The sequence below is a fragment of the Phoenix dactylifera genome, unplaced genomic scaffold (assembly GCF_009389715.1).
Source record: "Phoenix dactylifera cultivar Barhee BC4 unplaced genomic scaffold, palm_55x_up_171113_PBpolish2nd_filt_p 000085F, whole genome shotgun sequence".
NCBI classification, from domain to species: domain Eukaryota; kingdom Viridiplantae; phylum Streptophyta; class Magnoliopsida; order Arecales; family Arecaceae; genus Phoenix; species Phoenix dactylifera.
The window spans coordinates 865,690-888,588 of NW_024067677.1; the positions used below are offsets into that span (position 1 = coordinate 865,690).

The following is a 22,899-nucleotide window of genomic DNA, read 5'->3' on the forward strand; positions in this document are numbered from 1 at the left end:
TAGTATTGGTGTTGGATCCGATCTTAAAGATACTTGGAGAGGGTAATTATAATATTTCTATTACTCCAATTTGCATTTTCCAAAGTTTAGGCATTGTGTCTTTCTAAGTTAACCTATGAGGCTATGACCCTACCTCAAACTCGGATCCAATCATTTGGAAGAATGCTTGAAGTCTTCGTTCCAACACCTACTAGTGGATACGCTTGGGAACTTGGCTATTCTTCCGCCAGTCATGGCTTGCTTCCGCGCCGGGGTCACAATTGGCGACATTGGAGTTCAAAATCCGAGCACGACAAAAGTGCCGTCGGAAGGTGGGATGTTGTGTTTATATAAAAATATTTGGCGCAAGAAAACATGGTCATGTTTGGCGTAAGATGTTACGTGGAACGGAAGTTGCACAACGTTGGACCGAAGAACACGGCGACGGTCGCAAGGTTGTAGAGCCGTGAGATGCGGAGCCAAAGAAGACGGGTAGTTCTATATACACCCCCCCTATTGCTCAGGACACCCCCCAAAAACCAAAAAAAAAATACCCAAACTAACCTTTAGTGTAATTACCATATTGCCCTTGAAATTTTCTTAGTACACCCCCCCCTTCCTCCTCCTTCCTCCGTTTCGTTTTGAAAAGAAAAAAAAAAACCCCCCTCAAACCCCCCTTAAACCCCTCGATCCATTTACATCGTTTAGGCGATCTTTGAAGGAGATTTAAGCCCCATTCGAAGCATGGACAAGCAACTAGTGATTTGGGACGAAGAATCGGCCGCAAAGGTACGTGTTCCACCTTGTTTCGAAATTTTTTTTTTTCCCGGTTCGTGCTCCGTTCGGCACTGGATCGCCGAACAAAAGGCTTCTGTTCGGCTGAACAGTGCCGAACAGAAGCCTTCTGTTCGGCTGAACAGTGCAACCCTCAACCGAACAGATCTGTTCGGCTGCACAGTGCCGAACAGAAGGCTTCTGTCCGGCACTGTTCAGCCGAACAGAAGCCTTTTGTTCGGCGATCCAGTGCCGAACGGAGCACGAACCGTGAAAAAAAAAAATTTCGGGAGAAGCCGGCGAGGTGGTTCCGGGAGAAGCCGGTGAGGTGGTCGGAGATCGGGAGAATGCCGGCGACGAGAGGGAGAAGGGGGAACGGGGGGGTTTCGGGCGTTGGCGAGGTGTTTCGGAGGGGAAGAGCGGGGTGGGGGGGGGGGGTTTGGGGGGTGTAGAGAGCAATTTAGGTGAGGGGGTGGGGAGGGTGGGGGGTAATTTAGGAATTTTTAATTTTTTAGGGGTGTCCTTAGCAAATGGGGGGGTGTAGAGAGTATTTAATTTTTTTTTAATTTTTGGGGGGTGTCCTGAGCAATAGGGGGGGTGTATATAGAACTACCCAAAGAAGACCCGTCTATGATCGACTCTCCAGGCTTTATTAAAGAATTAGCCTCGTTACCGTTTATTGATGAGCCAATTTGGTTATTCGACACGATATGGAAAAGAAATGAAAAGGTAACGAAAAACTGAATTTTGAATTTTTTTTCTATGTTATTTTGATTTTTCTACTAAACGCATATCTGAAAGAACTCAATTTCTGAAATGCTTTTCCAGACGATCAAAGTTGACCAAGAAAACCGTCAAAGAGAGAGTCTAGATCTAATGCTTTGTTATTTACATAAATTTCTATTTACATAAGGTGCTGGCGTTTGGCATCAATTTCCTGATTTAGAGAAGAGAAAGATTCGCCGAGGCGTATGGGATCTAAACTGCATGCTCCATCATCCATTTAGTTGTATATTGCAGTTGTAATATGTTGTAACCTACACTGCTTTCCACATTAAGGTGGAGAAAAAGAAAGAAGAGCAAGGTCTTCTTTTTTTCGGCGGCAACAATTTTAACCCTGCAAAAAGAGGAATGTTGTGGGTTTCCATTATGCAACTGTTGATTTGGCGGTAGCTCGAACAACCTTGAGGTATGCTGAAAATGAAGCTGAGCAGGCTGACCGAGGTGTACACTACAAAAGAAAGGATATCTCCCGACGGTTTTTTTAGTCTGTACCGACGCTTTTAAGCGTCGGCGAATTTCCAGCCCACGCACCCCGAAGCGTGGGTCAGACATCGGGCAGGTGGGCGTGGGTCCGGTTTTTGCCGACGCTAAGAGAAAGCGTCGGTAAAAACAGGGATTTCCCGACGCTAATAAACGCGTCGGCAAAAACAACATTCGCCGACGCTTTAAAGTGTCAGGAAAGGCCAAACCAGTTTTGGGTTTCGCCGACGCTTTAAAGCGTCGTTATAAACATTTTTTTTAAAAAAAAATATTTTAAAAAATATTTTGAATCAGAGCCTCGATTCCTCCCCAATTTCCTCTCCGCCTCCTTCATCGCTCGCATCCCTCAGATCCCACAGATGCCCTCTCGTTGCCATTGAAGCGAGACGGCGTGGCTTACTTGGAAGAGATGGGGTGAAGGGTACGGGCGATGCCGTTAATGGCGCCATAGCTGCGGGAAGTGAAGCCCAGGCAGCCGAGCAGGCCCTGGCGGTAAGGCAAGAAAGAGATCGAGTGCCAGAACTTCTCTTTGGTGTTTCCTCTCTCTCTTCCCTCGCTCTTGCTTCTATAGAGGAGATCTTTGAGGAAGACCCACTTCTTGGAGGTTCTTCCAGAGGAGGAGGAGGACGTGGAGGAGGACCGGAAGGACGAAGCCGAGACGGATAGAGTGGCCGCCTCCGCCTCGATCTGCTTCGGATCTGAAACCGGCTCTACATCTTTCGCTCTATCTTCTCGTTCTTCGACCTCCATTTGCCAATGGAGTGGCGCGTTCCGAAGTGGGGAATGGGATCTGGCCCTCCGGCGAATCGATCGGCTCCGGAGCTTCAGATCCCGCCCCCTCGCGGCCATTTCCGGCGGGTGACGCTCGGATTCATCGTCGTCGTCTTCTTCTTCGTTGAGATCGAGGAGGGGGGCGAGGACCTGGGGCCGCTGGAGGTGGGAGCAGAGCTTCATGGGGCGGATCTGGCCGTTAAGGAAGAGCTCGTCGGCGGAGGTCATGGATCCGGTGGCGAAGGCGGCGGCAGGGAGGAATCGGGCGGAGAATTCGAACTCGAAGGAGCCGGCGACGGAGGCGTCGGGGGAGTCGGAAGGGAAGCGGCCTCCGCTGCCGCCGGCGGAGGAGAGGATGAAGTGCATGGGGCTGGTGGGGGCGCTAAAGAAGTAACCACCGGCGACGCCGCCGCGGCCGGGGCTGGAGGGGGCGCTGACGTAGGGAGTGGAGCAGGAGCTGTCGACATCGTCCGAGGGGAAGCGCAGGGGGGAGAGGGGAGGGTCGAGATGGTGTTCGCCATGGTTGGGTTCTGCGAGCTCGGAGCTCGGAGGGTCGCCATTGCGAAGGTTTTGGAGCTCCATTCTCTCTCTTTCTCTCTCTCTCTTTCTCTCTGTGGACTATAGCTTCTCGAAGAAGATATTATAGACGGAAAGGACGAAGGGGGAGGTGGGGCTCGTTGGACACGCAATAAATTTTGGGTCGTTGGCTTCCGACGACGCTTTTTAGCGTCGTCTTAGGCCTGCGATTACACCAACAAGTATTAGCGTCGTTTTTTGCCGACGCTTTTTACAAGCGTCGCCACATTTAGATGTTAGACCGAAAATTGCCGACGCTTGTAAAAAGCGTCGGCAAAAAGGCGTCGGTAAAACCGACTTTCCCTGTAGTGGTAGAGGGTGATTCTCCTCCGTATGTGGCCTGCAAAAAGTTCGCTTGCTGAAGAGTTTCCGACGAGGGACCCTCCAATGGCTAAGTTGAAATCGAAAGGTAACAATATGGAAGAAAAAGAATTTTAATAGAGTGTAGGCTTTATGAGTAATATTGCATGCATACTCGAGGTCTTCCGAGCTGCCCCTTTATATAGAGGAGCTCATTTTGACGTTAGCTTGACGTGGCATGCAATGATGGTCAGGTAATGGTCGATGAGTCAACTGACTTTTTTAGGTCGAAAATGGCCCGAGTAGGAGAACCGGCCGCCGCATCGAAGGCTCAACAAGTCAATCAACTTCTTCAGGTCGAAAATGGCCCGAGCAAGAGAACCGTCCGCTGCACCGAACGCTTGACCTCTTCAGATCGAGAATAGACCAAGCAGGAGAACCTGCCACTGCGCCGAAGGTTCAATGAGTCAACCGACTTCTTCCGATCGGGAATGGCACGAGTAGGAAAACAGGTCGCCGCGCCAAAAGCTTGGCATGCCAACCGACCCCTCTAGGTCGAAAATGGCCCAAGCGAAACATCGAACTTACTTGAATTTTCTCTAGTTGGCAACCCCAGAGATGCTTCTAGGAGCATACTCTGGAGATGAATGGATGCGCCAACCCTCGAAGACCGAGCCCACTTGAATTTCCTTTGGTATGCAACCCTAGAGATGCCTCTGGGAGAATACTTCGGAGATGAATGAAGGTGTCGACCTCCTGAAGACCGGGCCTACTCAAATTTTCTCTAGTAACCAACCCCAAAGATGTCTCTCGGAGCATACTCCAGAAATGAACGGAGGTGTCGACCTCCTCAAAACTCCGAAAAAATCGATCGAGGAGCCCAAGACAGGTCGAAGTCAGAAACCGAGCCAAAAAGGACTACAACAAAAGGTTGAAGCTCGAACAACGACCTAAACTTAAGCAAAAGTAAACAAGAAGGATGAAAACTGAAGTCAGGTACTTCAAAAAAATTCTTTATTTTCATTGCCTTTTTGCATATACATTGATCTTGGCAAAAACCAAGTAAAAAAAGCTACAACAAAAGGTCAAAGCTTGGGGCGACGACCTGGACTCAAACAAAAAGCAAACAGTAAGGACAAAAACTGAAGCTAGGTACTTGAAAAATTCTTTGTTTTCATTAAGTTGTGAACCTTTACACTGACAACAAAAAGTACACTGAGCCCGATTTACTTGAGCGAAAAGAAAAACAACTTCATCCTTCGTCACCGTCTCCATCATCTCCTTCGTCACCGATGCATTCAAAGCTCCTTGACAAAAGCTTGGTCTTTGATCGAGATGACGACATGACTTCCGCCGCCCGAACTAGAATATAGTTCGACCTCAGAAGTGGGGGACAAGTAATGTCGACCATGGACTAGATATTCTCTTTGACCTCGGATGTAAGCCAAAGAGAACAATCTCAGCCCCAGCCGAGCAACGGACCAACCGAAGTGAGTTACCTCGGCCCCGGCCGAGGAGCTAATTAGCACGAGTCAACAAGGATTGACTGCCCTAACAATTGACAGCCTTGGTAGCCTGCAATCGGGGCAATACCATGCTCTGCTTCAGATCTATACCGCACGTCGCCTACACAGATTGGTGCCCCCACCTCGGTCGTGCGACCGACCATTTTCTGGCCATCATTGCATTCTACGTCGGCCCAAGTAACATCGAAGTTAGCTCCCCTATACAAGAGGAACAACCCGAGAACTTAAGGTATGCAATACGCACACAACTTTTGTCATAAAGCCCTCACTCTGCTAAATTTTCTCCCTTCCACACTGTTGCTTCTCGATTCTGACTGAGTTATTGAAGGGTCATTCGCCGAAAACTCTCCAACAAGTAGACTTTTTACAGGCCACACAAAAAAGAGATCCACCCCCCACGCCTCATTCCGCCTGCTCAACTTGTCTCTAGTTGATTCCCTAGGTCATTAGAGCTACGTGCTGACCTCAGTCCAATTTCAGCGGCAACAGGCGGCAAGCTGATGACTTCTAAGGTTGAAGCAGTTGATGAGAGCATGACAGCTTCTCCACCTTCTTTATTTAAAAAGCAAAGATTAACAATGACTAAGACTAACAAGAGGGAGCCAAAAGGGAGATGGGTTTGAATAGAAACAGCATCAGCATCAGCAACATCAACACGAGTTAGGCATTGATCAGGGTAAGAGAAGGTTATCGTAATATATGGAGAAGTGATGCATCATGCATTTATTATATATGCCCCTCACATTGCAGATTTATTAAATGAATCGATTTGGCCAAAGCTAGCTCAGTTTGAATTTTCGGGGTCAAATTTTAACTTTTGTTTATTTGCAGAAGAGTCTTTTTGACTGTGGTTTCCCTTTTTTTATTCCAAAATAATGATGGGACCACTTATTTCAAAAAACTTAATAAAACAATTGCTTATATGAAACATCAAAAAGAAAAATACCTCCATCTAATTCAATCATCCAACGTCCACATCATAATTCAAAAATTATGATGTGCTAGGAGTGACAGAAAATGCGGATGGTTTGAGGTAAATCATTTTTTGGTTGCCCTTGTTACGACATGGCCACACACACATCCTTGTTATGGTTCATATTGATAGATTGTTCTTGTTGCAATGTTGCAGGAGGTGCTGATGATGCAACGTGTTGTGGTTCAAATCTGGCCCGAGGGTGACCACGCCGGTGGAGCCGAAGGAGCCGCCGGTGCTGGAAAGGGGAAGACGGAAGCTACCTCCTGCGCGATGGCCGTGGACCTGCATAAAGCCTCATCGGTGTTTCCGGTGAGGGCCCTCCGACGATCAAATTAGAGTGGGTAAATTTGGTCCAACCAAAGATCCCTTAGAAATTACCTGATCGAACTATTTATAGTCTCGGTGGAGTGGCTTAGGTGGCGAAAGTACTGTCAACCCTCATCATGAAGGAGCGTGGCTCTGAGCCGGATGGCGCGCAGCTCAGACTGGCTGGTGACGTGCGGTACGGCCCGTTCTTGAGAACGGTAGGATGTTGACAATCACGGCAGGGTATGACCGGAGTAGTCAAGGTATCACTGCTGTTGGTCGGTTATGGAGACATGACATGGTAGTGTGGTGGAATACAGCCACATAGGTGGGTGTAAGCCCGCACATGGGTGTGGTCATTGGCGAGGCCGAGCTCGTTAAGCAGTCGTGTCATGCATTTGACGAGGTCGGCTTGACGGATGCTGGAAGTAGCTTAGCCTCCCGGATCCCGAGATGTGCTCGGTGAAGCGCCCCGAGCTCGAGAGTCTGAGCGTATCACTGGGGTCAACGCCCCGAGCCCAGTCGGGACGGATCGGCGATTGTCTGAAGGTACCCTGAGCTTTCGGTAGAATTCCGAGGACGAGCTGGCCCTGAACCGAAGTAAAGATTCGACCATCTATCGTTGGTGTTTACTGAGCCAAAACTGGGCGGCCTTTTAATTATAGGCTGGACGATCCATTTTTTCCTCTATCATAACGTATGCATCATTGAAAGTTACCAATAAGAACTAATGAACTGAAGCAATGAAATGAAGAAAATCTGTATGCACCACCATCTATAGGGAAGCAACGTCCAATGCCTTTATATCCATCTTCAAAGGCTTGATTACGGAAAAGAAGAAGATTAAGTGAATGCATCCCCAATTTCTGCACTTAGCTTGCCCAATGGGTTAAATCCTACAATTACAATGCTTCGACTTGGAGCTCTGCCTCGCCTTTTACCATCCCTAATTTCCAGTTTCTTTTTTGTACTATATCAATTTGTTATTTTGCATCCAATTGCTTTATAAATAGATTGAAACGAACACATATTTTCGAGAAGATTGCAAGAAATTACTGCAAAGCATGATACAAGAGATAATTAAGAATGGATCTACACATAAATGGATCAATCAAAAATTTAAAATTTGACACAAAAAAAAAACATTAATTTTCTACAGCATAATACTGAGGAGCTAGTTCTGGTAACCACAGGGGATCTACTCTTGTTGAGTTACGAACATAGTTTTGATTTGTTCGAACCAACTCATTGAAGATGATACACTCTGACTTTGTCCGGAACAGAACTGAAGAAGGATGTATCTGTACAGTTTGACTGCTCCACATAGCCCTGTCAAAGAATAACAAGATTAGAAATAATTTGGTGCGTAAGAGGTCATGTTCTTTGCTCTAGAAACAAAAGGGTTGATATGACACAATGCAGAAGATTTAGCATCATATCTTTTGTCATAAAAATAATTAGTAGCAAATTTATTTAACAACAGAAATTCCGAGTCTGAAGCTACTTGAATTAGTAGACAACAGGCATAAATTACAACTCATTGAATGATTGATCTTCCTAGGACAGCTAGATTGATTGAATAATGGTAGTTCGGAGGACAAGAAGAATAGCATTTATAACAAAGGAACTTGATATCTAAAATAATCAAGTAGCTAATTATTTTTTTCCTGATTAATTTTTTGAGAAAATGTAGATAGATAGATGTTGCCTTCTTGAAGGTACCAATGGGCAAGAATTATAATTCACCAAATGATACTTGGGCAGGCCTGGATTCATTCAAGATTTCTTAATGTCGCAATTCTTCCCTAGGTGCCCCTTGCCCTCGGTTCTTGGTCATGAAACCGTCAAAAATATCAGAAAAAAGAAAAGACCACATTGTCCTGGTGTCGCATCCTTTTTTTTTTCTTTTGGAATCAATTGCAGTGTAGCTAAAGTACAGTATGATTCTAAACCTGTATGATCCATCTGGTTGCTTCAGTGCTGCATTGAGGAAGAATGAGGCTGTAAGGCATCTGCGGAACTGAAGCATGTCATCTCCACATGATGATAGAGATAGACCCATTTGCTGGATATGCCCTTGAATTTGACTGCAAGAATGAAAATTGGTAAATTATGAGAAGGTACATTAGTCCAAATGCTACAATTTTTTTTCCTACCAGGAGTAGAAAATTCTCAAAAATATCGCTTTCACAAACTTCTTGTGATGATATCAAAATGTATGATCACTTGCATAAAAATGCAAATTATTTTAAGAAATACAACAGTTTGCACATCTGAACAATTAAACAGTATACATATATTGGCTATCGGAATGAAATTGCAACTTCATAATCTAAGAGGCTATCATTTCAAATTGTAAAGAGGTTGCACATCAGCTTTGTTATGTATCAAAAATAAGAACTCAAAATATTAATATGTGAATGAGGTAAGTACAGCTAACCTGTGAACATCTTGTGCATGTCTTAGAGACCGGTAATTGATGAAGTTCTCCCTGCACCATTTCCTTAGAGCTTTTTCAAATTTTTTTTCTTTACTATTTGCTGTTCTGCTCTTCTCTAAGCATTCTGCAGAAGCCCGATATACATTCACCAGGGATATATGGTCCCCTTCGGGGCTTGAAAATTTCTTCCTTGCAGCTTTTGCCTAAACAGAAAACCAAGACAATGGGCGATACTCAGCATGGTTACCTCAGAGAAGATTGCATGAAATAGCAGTAATTAACCAGTTATTTAGTCTCTTTCCTTCAGTTATCTAACACGATTTGCACTTACCATGTGGAAAGAGAAGTGAAGAGAATAATAATTTATCTGCAGTTTATCAGATATAAGGGTTTTAATATAAAATATAATTTGATCTTTTAATATTAAAATTGAGCATCTTACATTTGCATTAAAGTTTATGAGGATGTATCTGGGTGCCATCAAATATGAAACATTACAAACTATCATCTGTGAGGGTCTGTTATGCAAAAAAGGGTGAGACATGATGTGGTATATGGATACGAGGGGAATATTGTTTTCTATAACAGAATAGATAATGCAATGAAAGTTTATTAGGATGGAGAAGAAAATTGTTGGCATAAACATTTTCAATGTACAATACTAGTTTACATGTTTTATCAGATTTTCTCTATGCTAGATTTACTTACTGCCAGAGTAGCGCGATACTTCCATAGTTGACATAATATGGATTTTCATTTTTTACAAACATAGGACAATTGAATTACGGACCTATGTAGTCACAGAGAACGGAATAAATAGATATAATCACCTTCACGAACAGGTGCAGTCCAAAAGTAATGGCTAGAAGTATTATGCCTTGGTAATGGCTCCTGTGCTAGTACTTTACCAGTAGGGTACAGCATCGTAACCGCATATGGTAAAGCTACCAAGTTGGCACCCATATCAAGTTGGCATCCATATCAACTCGGTACCCATATCATGTATGGACACAATACTGTATCGAGCTCCTATATTATATTGGTTCCCTACCAGAACAGGAGGGTGCATCCACTATGCGGAGCTACAGTTCGGTACATAAAGCCATATATTATGTGCATGGTGTGAACAAGCTTTCATGAAACAGTAAGCTGATAACTGTAACCAAGCTAAACACGTAGGCTTGGAAAAGTTATAGGTTGGTCAGTTAGCATTTGGGGATAAAAAATACATGCAGCAATATAATTGGGTTTTTTCTCTTGTTGAGCCAGGGTGACTTTTGGTTTGTCCATGACATACTCCAGTTGTTAGTATAAAATGCCAAAGTTAATGCATAACAAACCACCAAGCCTAATTGACCACTAGGCACACCCCTTTTCCATATAAATTGTCTGCATAAAATCTTGAAATGAAAGATATTTAATAACTAAGAAATTTGAATTCGTATACACCCCCTGAATTATACATATTTTATTTTATATAATTTAAGTTATGATTTCTTACAAGGTTTTATAAAATCAAGACCAGGATCTATTGTACCATCCATATGTAACATTTTGTGTTTTATGTAACTAAAAAAGGAAAATGGAGAAAAGCAGAACTTTTATACAAGAAGAAATTTTAACATCCTGTTTTATATAAAAATTCAGAAAAATGCATGATGTTATACACTATATCAAGCAAATCTTTTGATAAATTGCAAAATGCAAGAAATGCCAAATGCATACCTCTTCCATCTTCTCGCGAGGAAAATAAAAAATAGATTCCACTGAAAGCATCGCAACCACTATCAGCATTTCTTCCATGCACTTGAATTGACTAGCCAAGATCAGCGCCTTCGAATACATAGGGTCCAATGGTAGCCGAGCCATCTGATGACCAATTGGATCTGATAGTCTATAATCATCAGTTAAAGCCCCTAGGAGGAGTAATTGCTCCAAAGATTTCACAATAGCCATCCTGTCAACAGTCATGAAAGTCATGTATATATTTTTGTTGAGGGAAAATGAAAGTCATTACTAAAATAAATAAAAGGCCAATTTCAGTAAATCAGACAATGAAATCTTGATAGTTAAAACACGATGCTAATAATTTTGAAGAAAGAAGTACATATAAAATTATCTACACATTAAATGATTTCCAGTGTAACGGAGAAATGAAACTGTTAAGGGAAAAACCGCTATGGCTAGGCGACCAGGAGCCGGCCGAGCGCATTCCTCCGACCAGGAGCCGGCCGAGCGCATTCCTCCGACCAGGAGCCGGCCGAGCGGACCCCTGGGCGGGGCCCGACCCAGCAACACTTGGCCAACCCAAGGATGCCCGAACCATATCCTAAGGCCACATCCTCCCACAGCTTAGTTGGGAGATTACGTGTTGACTTCTCCAACAACCGATGTATACGAGTCGTGCAGACTTCCAGGTTACTCAACAATTAAAACGCATAGCATTCACAGGCCCTCAGCTTACTCAACAATTAAGGCGTATGGCTTCCATCGCCTACGGACGTCCAGCCTTTCACGGCAAACTCACGCGCCCATAAATGACGGCATGACTCCATGATTGACTTAGGCTCCGGCCTAACCTCCTGCGATGATGACATTGACTTACATGATCGAGCATTAAAAGACTGATCGTACGGCAAACTCTATCACATCACAGGTGGACTGGCTCCCTCCTATAAGAGAAGCACTTCTCCACTGAAGGAGGGGCCCCCCGCTCTCTCTCTCTCTCTCTCACTCACTCTGGCTCTCCCTCGCTCATTCCATTTTTCTCCACATATTCCCCCTGTGCTGACTTAGGCATCGGAGGGCCGGTGCCGGAGAGCCCGGCCACCGGCTTCTTGCAGGTCTCCAGGAAGACGCCGCCCGCCGGCGAACTGCCACTCCCCACTCAGGCGGCGGAGCCTCCCCCTTCCGGCCGACGGTCGCCCCCGGGTCCAATTTCCAGCAACAGTTGGCGCTAGAGGAAGGGCCCGAGTTGCGACCATGAAACTGAGAAGCAAGGGAGCTTCCAATGCCTCCCGACGTCCTCCACCTAGCCCCGGACATTCTGTCCAGAACTCGCCACCTCCGGCTGATCCAACTCCCCAAGTTCGGCCGGAGCAGTTTGACGCCCTGGTACAGCAGGTTCAGGCTTTGGCCGCTGTTGTCCAAGGCCTGCAGCCTAGGGGCGTCCCGACGATGCCGCCCCCTCCAGCCCCAGTTCAACCGGCGCCCTCTGCGAGTGAACCACCCCTCCCCGGCCAAGATCACCATGTTCCCGTCTCCCCCTGGGGAGAACACCCGGTAAGGGGCCCTGGAGACTGGCCACTACCGTCGGAAGCCGAGTCGGTCCCAGGACGACTTGCGCCAGGGCGCACCGTCGCGGCGATCCCGCCGAGCGATGAGCTTGACAAGAAGGTCGAGAACCTGGAGCGTCAGATTGAGGCGCTCCGTGGCAGGAAGATGGGACGCGATGGTGACTTCGAGTTCAGCACGCGGTCACCCTTCTCCCAGCAAATCGAGGACGAGCCGGTCCCGCCGAAGTTCAAGATGCCCCAGGTGGAGCCCTACAGTGGCAGGACCGACCCTCTTGACCACCTGGAAAGCTATCGGGCCTTGATGGCCCTGCAGGGAGCCACGGGGGCCCTGCTCTGTAAAGCCTTCCCAGCAACACTCCGAGGAGCAGCCCGGCTCTGGTTCACTGGGCTAAAGCCTAGCACCGTCTCCTCCTTCGAACAGCTCGGCAGGCAGTTCGCCAGCACTTTCGCCGCTAGCCGACCCCAACGGCAGACCTCCGACTCCCTCCTTGACATAAAGCAAAAGGAGGGAGAGTCTCTCAGGGACTACCTGGACCGTTTCACTGCTGCAACGTGGGAGGTCCGGGAGCTCGACCAGTCGATCGCCATGTCGGCATTAAAGACCGGGGCCCGGTCTTACAGATTTCTCTTCTCCATCGAGAAGAATTTCTCCGCTGATTTCACGGAGATGTTGATTCGGGCGCGAAAGTACGCGAAGGCTGAAGAAGCCGTCGCTTCTAGGCGGAGCGGGGCCGAGCAGACCTCTAAGAAAAGGCGTCGCGAGGACCGCGGTCGCCCCAGAAGCCCGTCCCCGCACCAAGCCGAGCGCCCCCCTCGCCTAAAGCACTTACCCCGGCTGCAAGGACCGCCTCGGCAGAGATCCCCTCCTCGCCCGAGGCCACCACAACGGCCCCACACACCCAACGGGAGGTACGAAAATTACACTCCCCTTACCGCTCCCCGGACCGAGATCCTCGTGGAGATCGAGGGCCGCGACTACTTCCGACCCCCGCCCCCGAGGCGGGATCCCGGGGCCTGGTGCAACCCCCGTAAGTATTGCCGCTTCCACCGGGACCACGGCCACGACACGGAGGAATGCTTCCAGCTCCGGGACGAGATCGAAGCACTCATTCGCCGAGGAGTGCTCGACCGGTTCGTGCAGAACCGGCCCGCAGGAAGGCCCGTGGAGAATCCCCCACAGCCCGAAGATTCAAATGCCAACAGGCCCATCGCCGGCACCATCAACACCATCCGAGGCGAGGCCTCGGCTGGAGGAGCTCCAGAAGGAACTGCCCCCAAGCGCTTACGCGCCTCGGAGGCCATCTCATTTTCAGATGAGGACCTGAAGGGAGTTGAAGCTCCCCATGACGATGCTGTGGTCGTCTCCATGGTTGTGAACAAATTTAATGTAAAACGTGTTTTGATTGATAATGGAAGTTCGGCGAACGTTTTGTATTTCGATGCCTATTCCAAAATGGGAAGGACGGGAAATCAACTGCGGAGGATGAACGCCCCGCTGGTCGGCTTCACTGGGGACTCAGTCCCAGTAGAGGGCGAGGTCGACCTCCTGGTCACGGTCGGACTCGCCCCCCGAGAGAGCACCGTGAAGATGAATTTTCTCGTGGTGCGCCTGCCCTCGGCTTATAATGCCATCCTTGGGCGACCAGGACTCAACGCTCTCCAAGCCATAGTCTCAACCCGCCACTTGCTCATGCGGTTTCCCACCAGCCATGGAGTCGGCGAAGTCCGCGGAGACCAGATGGTAGCCAGACGGTGCTACGTGGCGACCCATGAGGCGAGGCGGCCGGCCGAGGCGTCGACCACAGCGAAAGATGAACCCCCGGCCGAAACCTTAGAGGCGCGGGTCGGCCTGCAGAAGAATCGAGTGGAGCCTGGTGAGTTGCTCATTCATGTTCCCCTCCAAAAAAATTCTTCCGAGCTAACCGTGCAGGTCGGCTCCGGCCTTGACGCTCGCGAGAGGGATCGCCTCATCAACTTCCTGCGGGACAACGCGGACGTCTTCGCTTGGTCGCCAGCAGACATGCCGGGGATAGATCCAGAGGTCGCGGTCCACCGACTCCAGGTGAAGCCTTGTAAGCCTGTGCGACAGAAGAAGCGTAACACCGCCCCAGAGCGGCAGCGGGCGGTAGCTGAGGAAGTTGATAAGCTCCTCAAGGCTGGCTTCATTCAGGAAATATCCTATCCGGAGTGACTCGCCAACGTGGTCCTTGTCAAAAAGGCTAGCGGGAAATGGCGCATGTGCGTGGACTACACCGACCTGAACAAGGCCTGCCCAAAGGACAGCTTCCCGCTCCCTAGCATCGACCGGCTCGTGGACTCCACCTCGGGGCACGAGCTGCTGACATTTATGGACGCCTTTTCCGGGTACAATCAAATCCGGATGGCACCAGAGGATGAGGAGAAGACTGCCTTCATCACTGATGGGGGCACTTACTGTTACAAGGTGATGCCCTTCGGCTTAAAAAATGCTGGAGCGACTTATCAAAGGCTGGTCAGTCGGATCTTCAAAGATCAGATAGGCCGAAACATGGAGGTTTATGTGGATGATATGCTAGTAAAAAGCAAAGTGGCGCAAGACCATGTGACCGACCTCAGCGAAATATTCTCCATACTTCGGAGGTACCAAATGAAGCTCAACCCGGCCAAATGCGCGTTCGGAGTCACCTCGGGCAAGTTCCTTGGCTTCGTGATCTCTCAGCGGGGAATCGAGGCCAATTCCGAGAAGATTCGAGCGCTTCAGGAGATGACGCCACCGAGGACGGTGAAGGAAGTGCAGCGGCTTACGGGCCGGGTCGCAGCCCTCGGAAGATTCGTCTCCCGATCGGCCGAGCGCTGCCTCCCGTTCTTTGCGACCCTCAAGAAGCCCAAAGACTTCCTATGGTCGGCCCAATGTCAGCAAGCCTTTGAGGAGCTCAAACATCTCCTCGCCTCTCCTCCCTTGCTCACAAAGCCTCACCAGGGCGAGCTCCTCTACTTGTACCTAGCTGTTTCTCCTGTAGCAGTAAGCTCGGTCCTGGTCCGGGAGGAGAGCAAGCTCCAGAAGCCGGTTTATTATACAAGCCGGGTCTTGAGGGGTGCTGAGACCCGATATTCCAAGCTGGAAAAGACCGCTTACGCCCTGGTCGTCTCAGCTCGAAGGCTCCGGCCGTACTTTCAAGCCCACACTATAGCCGTACTAACCGACCAACCGGTGAAGCAGATCCTGCTGCGATCAGATCGCGCCGGTCGGACCACAAAGTGGGCCATCGAGCTTGGGGAGTTCGACATCGAGTACCGACCCAGGCCAGCGATTAAGGCGCAAACGCTCGCCGACTTCATAGTCGAGTGCACAGTGCCAGACGAGCCCGAAGCCAGGCCAGCTCCAGACGAGCAGACCCCGAGCCCGATCTGGACTTTACATGTCGATGGCTCATCGAACTCGAGGGGTAGCGGAGCAGGCCTCGTCCTCACCAGTCCAGATGGAGTGATCGCCGAGCAGGCCTTGCGCTTCGAATTTCCCACCTCCAACAATGTAGCAGAGTACGAAGCACTTGTCGCCGGGCTCAAGTTGGCCAGGGAGCTGGGTGTGAAAGACCTAAGGGCCTTCAGCGACTCCCAGTTGGTCGTGAACCAAATCTTGGGTGATTTTGAGGCCAGAGAGCCCACTATGCGAGAATACTTCCGGAAGGTGCGGGACCTCACCTCGGCTCTGAACTCCTTCCACATCCAACACATCGCTAGAACGGAAAACTCCAGAGCAGATCAACTCTCAAAGCTGGCGTCTTCCCGCATGAGCGAACTCCCGAAGGCAGCGGCCTTGGAGTATCTCCAAAGACCCAGCACAGAGGAGCCTGAGTCGACCCTTTGCATCGAAGCTGAACCAAGCTGGACGGACGAGCTCATCAGCTACTTGCGGGATGACGTCCTCCCCAGCGACGAACGAGAAGCTCGCCGAGTCAAGCGCTTGGCCACCCGGTACATATGGTACGAAGGTAATCTCTATCGAAGGTCCTTCACCTCCCCCCTCCTCAGGTGCCTCCGCCCGTCCGAGGCGGATTATGCAATGCGCGAAGTCCACGAAGGGATTTGTGGAAGCCATCTGGGGGGACGAGCACTAGCGCACAAGATTCTGCGCCAAGGATATTACTGGCCTACACTCCAGAAGGACACCCTGGACTTCGTCCAGAAGTGCGACCGGTGCCAGAGGAACGCCAGCATCCAACGACGACCCTCGGCCCTACTGACCTCAATCAGTTCCCCCTGGCCATTCGCCCAGTGGGGGATTGACATCCTGGGACCACTCCCTTTGGCGACTGGACAAAGAAAATTTATCGTTGTCGCCATTGACTATTTCACGAAGTGGGTGGAGGCTGAGCCGCTTGCCCGAATCACCGAGCAGAAGATGCGGGACTTCGTCTGGAAGTCGATCATTTGCAGGTTCGGGCTCCCCCGCATCCTCATATCAGATAATGGCCGCCAATTCGACAACGCCCGCTTCAGGGAGTTCTGCTCCGAACTCGGCATCGACCACCGTTTCACCTCGGTCGCGCATCCGCAGACAAATGGAGAAACCGAGGTAACAAATCGAACAATCTTGCAGGGGCTCAAGGCCAGGCTCGACCGGTCCAAAGGACAATGGGTCGAAGACCTGTACAACGTCCTCTGGGCTTACCGGACCACGTTCCGGGTGCCCACCGGCGAAACTCCCTTCAATCTGACGTACGGGACGGAAGCCGTCATCCCCCTGGAGGTCGGGCTCCCTTCTTCGAGGGTAGAGCATTTTGATGCCAGCTCCAGCTCCTTGCAACTCAGGAATAATCTCGACTTGGTCGAAGAAGTAAGAGGCCGCCCGAGTTCGCATGGCAAAATACCAGCAAAGGACGGCGCAGTACTATAACGCCAGAGTCAAGATCAAATCCTTTAAAGAGGGGGACCTCGTCCTCAGAAGGGCGGAGGCCTCCCAACCGACCGAGCAGGGGAAGCTGGCCCCGAACTGGGAAGGACCCTACCGGATCGCACGTGTCCAGCGACCCGGAGCTTACAAGCTAAAATCTCTTGATGGAACTACATCCCTCGGAGTAAAAGCTCCGAAAATCTTCGGGTGTATTACCAATGATGTCCCGAAGGATCCCCCCACATCGATTGTAAAGTTGAGACTTATTTACAATTATCTAACTGTGATAAATTTCTCCTGGTGTCTGCATGCTCCCAGATGGCCCGGCCCAGTTCGTGTATACGACCCTGCTCGGATGCAAATAGAACCGAGCGAGGCCGGACCGCCACAAAAACTCGGAACGCTGATATCTCCATTTTGCACGATCTCCATCAGGCATCGAGCTCGGCTCGATCTCCATCAGGCATCGAGCTCGGCTCGATCTCCATTACCTATCGTGCTCGGCACGATCTCCATCGACTATCGAGCTCGACTCGATCTCCATCAGGCATCGAGCTCGGCTCGATCTCCATTACCTATCGTGCTCGGCACGATCTCCATCGACTATCGAGCTCGGCTCGATCTCCATCAGGCATCGAGCTCGGCTCGATCTCCATCAGGCATCGAGCTCGGCTCGATCTCCATTACCTATCGAGCTCGGCTCGATCTCCATCAGGCATCGAGCTCGGCTCGATCTCCATCAGGCATCGAGCTCGGCTCGATCTCCATTACCTATCGAGCTCGGCACGATCTCCATCGACTATCGAGCTCGGCTCGATCTCCATCAGGCATCGAGCTCGGCTCGATCTCCATTACCTATCGAGCTCGGCTCGATCTCCATCGACTATCGAGCTCGGCTCGATCTCCATCAGGCATCGAGCTCGGCTCGATCTCCATTACCTATCGAGCTCGGCTCGATCTCCATCAGGCATCGAGCTCGGCTCGATCTCCATTACCTATCGTGCTCGGCACGATCTCCATCGACTATCGAGCTCGGCTCGATCTCCATCAGGCATCGAGCTCGGCTCGATCTCCATTACCTATCGTGCTCGGCACGATCTCCATCGACTATCGAGCTCGGCTCGATCTCCATCAGGCATCGAGCTCGACTCGATCTCCATTACCTATCGAGCTCGGCTCGATCTCCATCAGGCATCGAGCTCGGCTCGATCTCCATCAGGCATCGAGCTCGGCTCGATCTCCATTACCTATCGTGCTCGGCACGATCTCCATCGACTATCGAGCTCGGCTCGATCTCCATCAGGCATCGAGCTCGGCTCGATCTCCATTACCTATCGAGCTCGGCTCGATCTCCATCGACTATCGAGCTCGGCTCGATCTCCATCAGGCATCGAGCTCGGCTCGATCTCCATCGACTATCGAGCTCGGCTCGATCTCCATCAGGCATCGTGCTTGGCTCGATCTCCATTACCTATCGAGCTCGGCTCGATCTCCATCGACTATCGAGCTCGGCTCGATCTCCATCAGGCATCGAGCTCGGCTCGATCTCCATTACCTATCGAGCTCGGCACGATCTCCATCGACCATCGAGCTCGGCTCGATCTCCATCAGGCATCGAGCTCGGCTCGATCTCCATTACCTATCGTGCTCGGCACGATCTCCATCGACCATCGAGCTCGGCTCGATCTCCATCAGGCATCGAGCTCGGCTCGATCTCCATTACCTATCGAGCTCGGCTCGATCTCCATCGACTATCGAGCTCGGCTCGATCTCCATCAGGCATCGAGCTCGGCTCGATCTCCATTACCTATCGAGCTCGGCTCGATCTCCATCAGGCATCGAGCTCGGCTCGATCTCCATTACCTATCGTGCTCGGCACGATCTCCATCGACCATCGAGCTCGGCTCGATCTCCATCAGGCATCGAGCTCGGCTCGATCTCCATCAGGCATCGAGCTCGGCTCGATCTCCATCAGGCATCGAGCTCGGCTCGATCTCCATCGACCACCGAGCTCGGCACGATCTCCACCGACCATCGAGCTCGGCTCGATCTCCATTACCTATCGTGCTCGGCACGATCTCCATCGGCCATCGTGCTCGGCACGATCCCCCACAGCCATTATGCTCGGCCTATCCTCGCCGGCTCAAGTGATCCAGGCATCCTGAACCTGGCGCTAGAGTGGCTGCTCCGTGTGCAAGCTCGAAAGTGACGACCCCGTGCCTTGGACTAAGCTCGAAGCCGTTCTCCATGGACCAATTCGCAGCACGGGGCATATAGCCCCGAAAAGGTACGCCCCAATAGCGTTCGCCTTGTTCGATATGCATGCTCCGTTCATTCTCATATCCTTGAACACCTCGATTGGTAGCGGGGTCCTCAGCCAAAAGTCAAACGCGTCTACTTAAACCTTAGCTCGGTTTCGCGGCCGCTCGGTAAAGTTCGGTCCCGAGCTCGAGGCTCGGTGGTCAGAGCAAGACGCTCCCTAAGGCTCCGAGCCCTACGATCGTGGAATATCTAAGCTCAGGAGCTCGGCAAGTCCGAGTCCGACCTAAAATGCCTTGGTGGTTTGAACGAACATTTGAGAAGTCAAAAAAAAAGAGGGGGGTTGGGAAAAAGCGCATTCATTGGAAAAAGCCCAAAGGCTAAAGTACAAAATTGGGGGTCGGCCGTGCGGAGTTACAAAAAAAAAAAAAATTATTATTAGTTAGAGCGCGGCGTCTTCGGCCGGAATCTCCCCGGGCTCGATCTCAGCGCCCTCGGCCTCGACCCTCTCGGCGGTAGCTTCGGGCTCGCCGACCTCATCGCCTTCGGGCGCAGTCTCGGGGACTGAAGACGTTGCCTCTCCCCCAGGGACCTCCGAGGCCGTCTCGGCCGACTCCCCCTCGAGGCCCTCGACCCCGGCTCCGGGCTGAAGCTGGTCGAGATCAAAGTCGGGACAGAGCCGGCGTAGTTGGTTGCGGAAGTCCGTGAACCCCTGAACGAGGCCATTCACGGCTTCCTCCTCGAGCAGCTCCCGGAACTCCTCCGACTCCCGGAAGACCTGAACCGCCCGCCTCTGGGCCTCTTCCCCCTGGGCTCCGAGCTGAGCCTGAAGCTCCTTGATCTTGAGCTCCACTTCCTTTATTGTCTGCTCACGCGTGGTGAGCAAGGACCGCGCCTCGGCCAGACGAGCCTCGGCCCCCCGCAACTCTGACCTGGCCAGAGAGTGGGTAGCCTTCTCCTCGTCCAGCACCATCGTCAGGAGCTTGGCCTCGTCTTCCGCAGCGCCCACCCTAAGCAAGAGCTCCTTTTTATGGAGCTCGAGCTCTGCCGCTTTCTTCTCGGCCTCCTCCGCCCTCTTCTCGGCCGCCTCCCGTGCCTGCGAGTTCCGACGGGCCCGATCTCGGTAGTCTGCGACGAGAGCGATCAAGGTCTCGGTCTCGTGGAGGTGCTGCAAACAAAATAAAAGTTAAAAAAAAAAGAGAGAGAAAAGAGAAGGAAAAGTTGTGCGAAGAAAATACTAGACTTACCCGAACAGCGGAGAAGCGGGCCGAGTCTAAGAACTGATTCTGGCTCATGGCCTGAATCCTCGCTCTGTCGGCCGGAAGGAGTACGGCGCGGAAAAGTTGACGCGCCGTTTCGATGTTTTCGAGGGCTGAGTCGTCCTCGAACAGTGTCCACTCGACGACGTAAGATCGCCGCCCTTGGTCTCCCGCCGGGTCGGGAAGGCTCGCACCCGCCACCTCTGGTCTCGCAGCCCTTTGGCTGCTCTTCGACTCGGACCCCGGGCCCTCGGATCGAACAGGAACCCGATCAGGAGCCCGGGGGATGGGCGCCGGACACGGGAGCGCCAGGGTCGCCTCACCCGAGCCTCCGGGCTCGGAGCTCGAACATCCCCCCTTGGCGACCTCGGGAGGGGCGACTTGGGGAGCGACCTTCACCTTCTTTTTGGGCTCGAGCGGCTCCCCTCCAAGCTCGGCCGCCCTCTTCCTGTACCGAGCGTACATGACCGCTTTTGGTAACCATCTTCGCGACGTCTGCAAAAAAAAAAGAGAAAAAACTCTGAGGGATCCGAAGTATCAAAAGACAAAAAAATAAAGGCTTTCTACTCTTGCCCTTACCATGAGGACGCGCCGAGCTCAGGCCCACGTTCATCAAAGCGTCCTCGCTTATGAGGCCGTTTAGGAGAATTCCGTCCCCGAGACCGCGAATGAAGTCGAGGGCTTCTTGCTCGCGCGTGGAGAGCCTGGGGATTTTATTAGCGGCCCTGAGTCGGCACGGCCTCCACCTGGGGTCGAACCCCCACGTCCGCTCAGAGGCCAGAATAAAAAACTTTTTCTTCCAGTCGTGAATGGACGAGGGAGCACCGTGGAAGAGCGGCCGACCCGCCCGGAGGGCGACGTAGAGCCACTCCCCGTCTCCCGGGTTCGACTTTAACACGAAAAGCCGCCGGAAGACATTGACCGATGTCAGGATCCCATGCGCCAAGCACAGCGATAGGAATCCGACGATCGTCCTCCACGCATTCGGAGCGAGCTGCCCCGGGACCAACTGGTACTCCGCGAGCAGCTGGTTCAAGAATCCGTGGAGAGGGAACCGTAGGCCGGCCCAGAGTGCCTCACGATACACTCCGATCCGGCCTTCCGGAGGGTTCGATACTCGATCCTCCGGTCCGGCGGGTTCCAAGCGGAACCCCCGCCGGGGAAAAAACCATTCCTCGACTATCCCGACCTCGACCTCAGTCATGGTGGACCCAAAATCATTTGGACCGGACCCCATTAAGAAGGAAAAGAAGAGGAGGAAAGACTGAGCAAACAAAGGACCTGTCGTAAGTTCGCCGGAGAACGATTATTTCGGACTGGGAGGAAAACAGGAAGAAAGCAGGAAGAAAGAGAAACGAGTGTGTATATATAGCCCCTTCCGACGAACCAGATTTGCGGAGCAGAGCGCTGCTCCCCGTTCAGATCATGACGCGCGTCCGCCTGAAAATTAAAGAGCCGCACTCAATCCGAACCGACGTCTCGAACGCAGAAACGTCTCATCAGGTCGTGCGGTCTCATTATGAGTCCACAACGCGAGAACGCCTTGAAAGGCGGAAGGGTACCTTGATAAAACGTTTCCGGGAAGAGAAGTCGTCGCCTATTTAAAGCGCCTTGAAGCACGCGATAATTCAAAATTTTCTTAAACATATTTCTACTTCCCGCGCTCGAACTCCCGAGCAGCTCGAGCTCGGAAGTCGGGGGTAGTGTTAAGGGAAAAACCGCTATGGCTAGGCGACCAGGAGCCGGCCGAGCGCATTCCTCCGACCAGGAGCCGGCCGAGCGCATTCCTCCGACCAGGAGCCGGCCGAGCGGACCCCTGGGCGGGGCCCGACCCAGCAACACTTGGCCAACCCAAGGATGCCCGAACCATATCCTAAGGCCACATCCTCCCACAACTTAGTTGGGAGATTACGTGTTGACTTCTCCAACAACCGATGTATACAAGTCGTGCAGACTTCCAGGTTACTCAACAATTAAAACGCATAGCATTCACAGGCCCTCAGCTTACTCAACAATTAAGGCGTATGGCTTCCATCGCCTACGGACGTCCAGCCTTTCACGGCAAACTCACGCGCCCATAAATGACGGCATGACTCCATGATTGACATAGGCTCCGGCCTAACCTCCTGCGATGATGACATTGACTTACATGATCGAGCATTAAAAGACTGATCGTACGGCAAACTCTATCACATCACAGGTGGACTGGCTCCCTCCTATAAGAGAAGCACTTCTCCACTGAAGGAGGGGCCCCCCGCTCTCTCTCTCTCTCTCGAACTCTGGCTCTCCCTCGCTCATTCC

General features: G+C 51.2%; 2 protein-coding genes across 4 annotated transcripts in view; both read right to left on the reverse strand.

The window, feature by feature from the left end:
* Positions 1-2,412: 2,412 nt before the first annotated feature.
* On the reverse strand, positions 2,413-3,369 carry LOC120104725. The gene has a single exon (XM_039116353.1). The coding sequence runs from the start codon at positions 3,367-3,369 to the stop codon at positions 2,413-2,415; it is 957 nt and encodes a 318-aa protein (XP_038972281.1).
* A 4,132-nt stretch (positions 3,370-7,501) lies between these two features.
* The window catches only part of LOC103698743 (pre-mRNA-splicing factor ATP-dependent RNA helicase DEAH10), a 32,427-nt gene continuing 17,029 nt past the window's right edge, over positions 7,502-22,899 (reverse strand). For all 3 annotated transcript variants that reach the window (XM_039116332.1, XM_039116330.1, XM_039116331.1), the window contains exons 12-15: positions 10,637-10,868; positions 8,912-9,114; positions 8,424-8,558; positions 7,502-7,800 (exon numbers count right to left, since the gene is read on the reverse strand). In XM_039116332.1, the coding sequence (XP_038972260.1) occupies positions 7,617-7,800; positions 8,424-8,558; positions 8,912-9,114; positions 10,637-10,868 (754 nt within the window). In that variant the 3' untranslated portion in view covers positions 7,502-7,616. The remainder of the gene's footprint in view (positions 7,801-8,423; positions 8,559-8,911; positions 9,115-10,636; positions 10,869-22,899) is intronic.

Coding starts and splice junctions, on each gene's coding strand:
- LOC120104725 (XM_039116353.1), bottom strand. CDS start 3,369: ATGGAGCTCCAAAACCTTCGCAATGGCGACCCTCCGAGCTCCGAGCTC.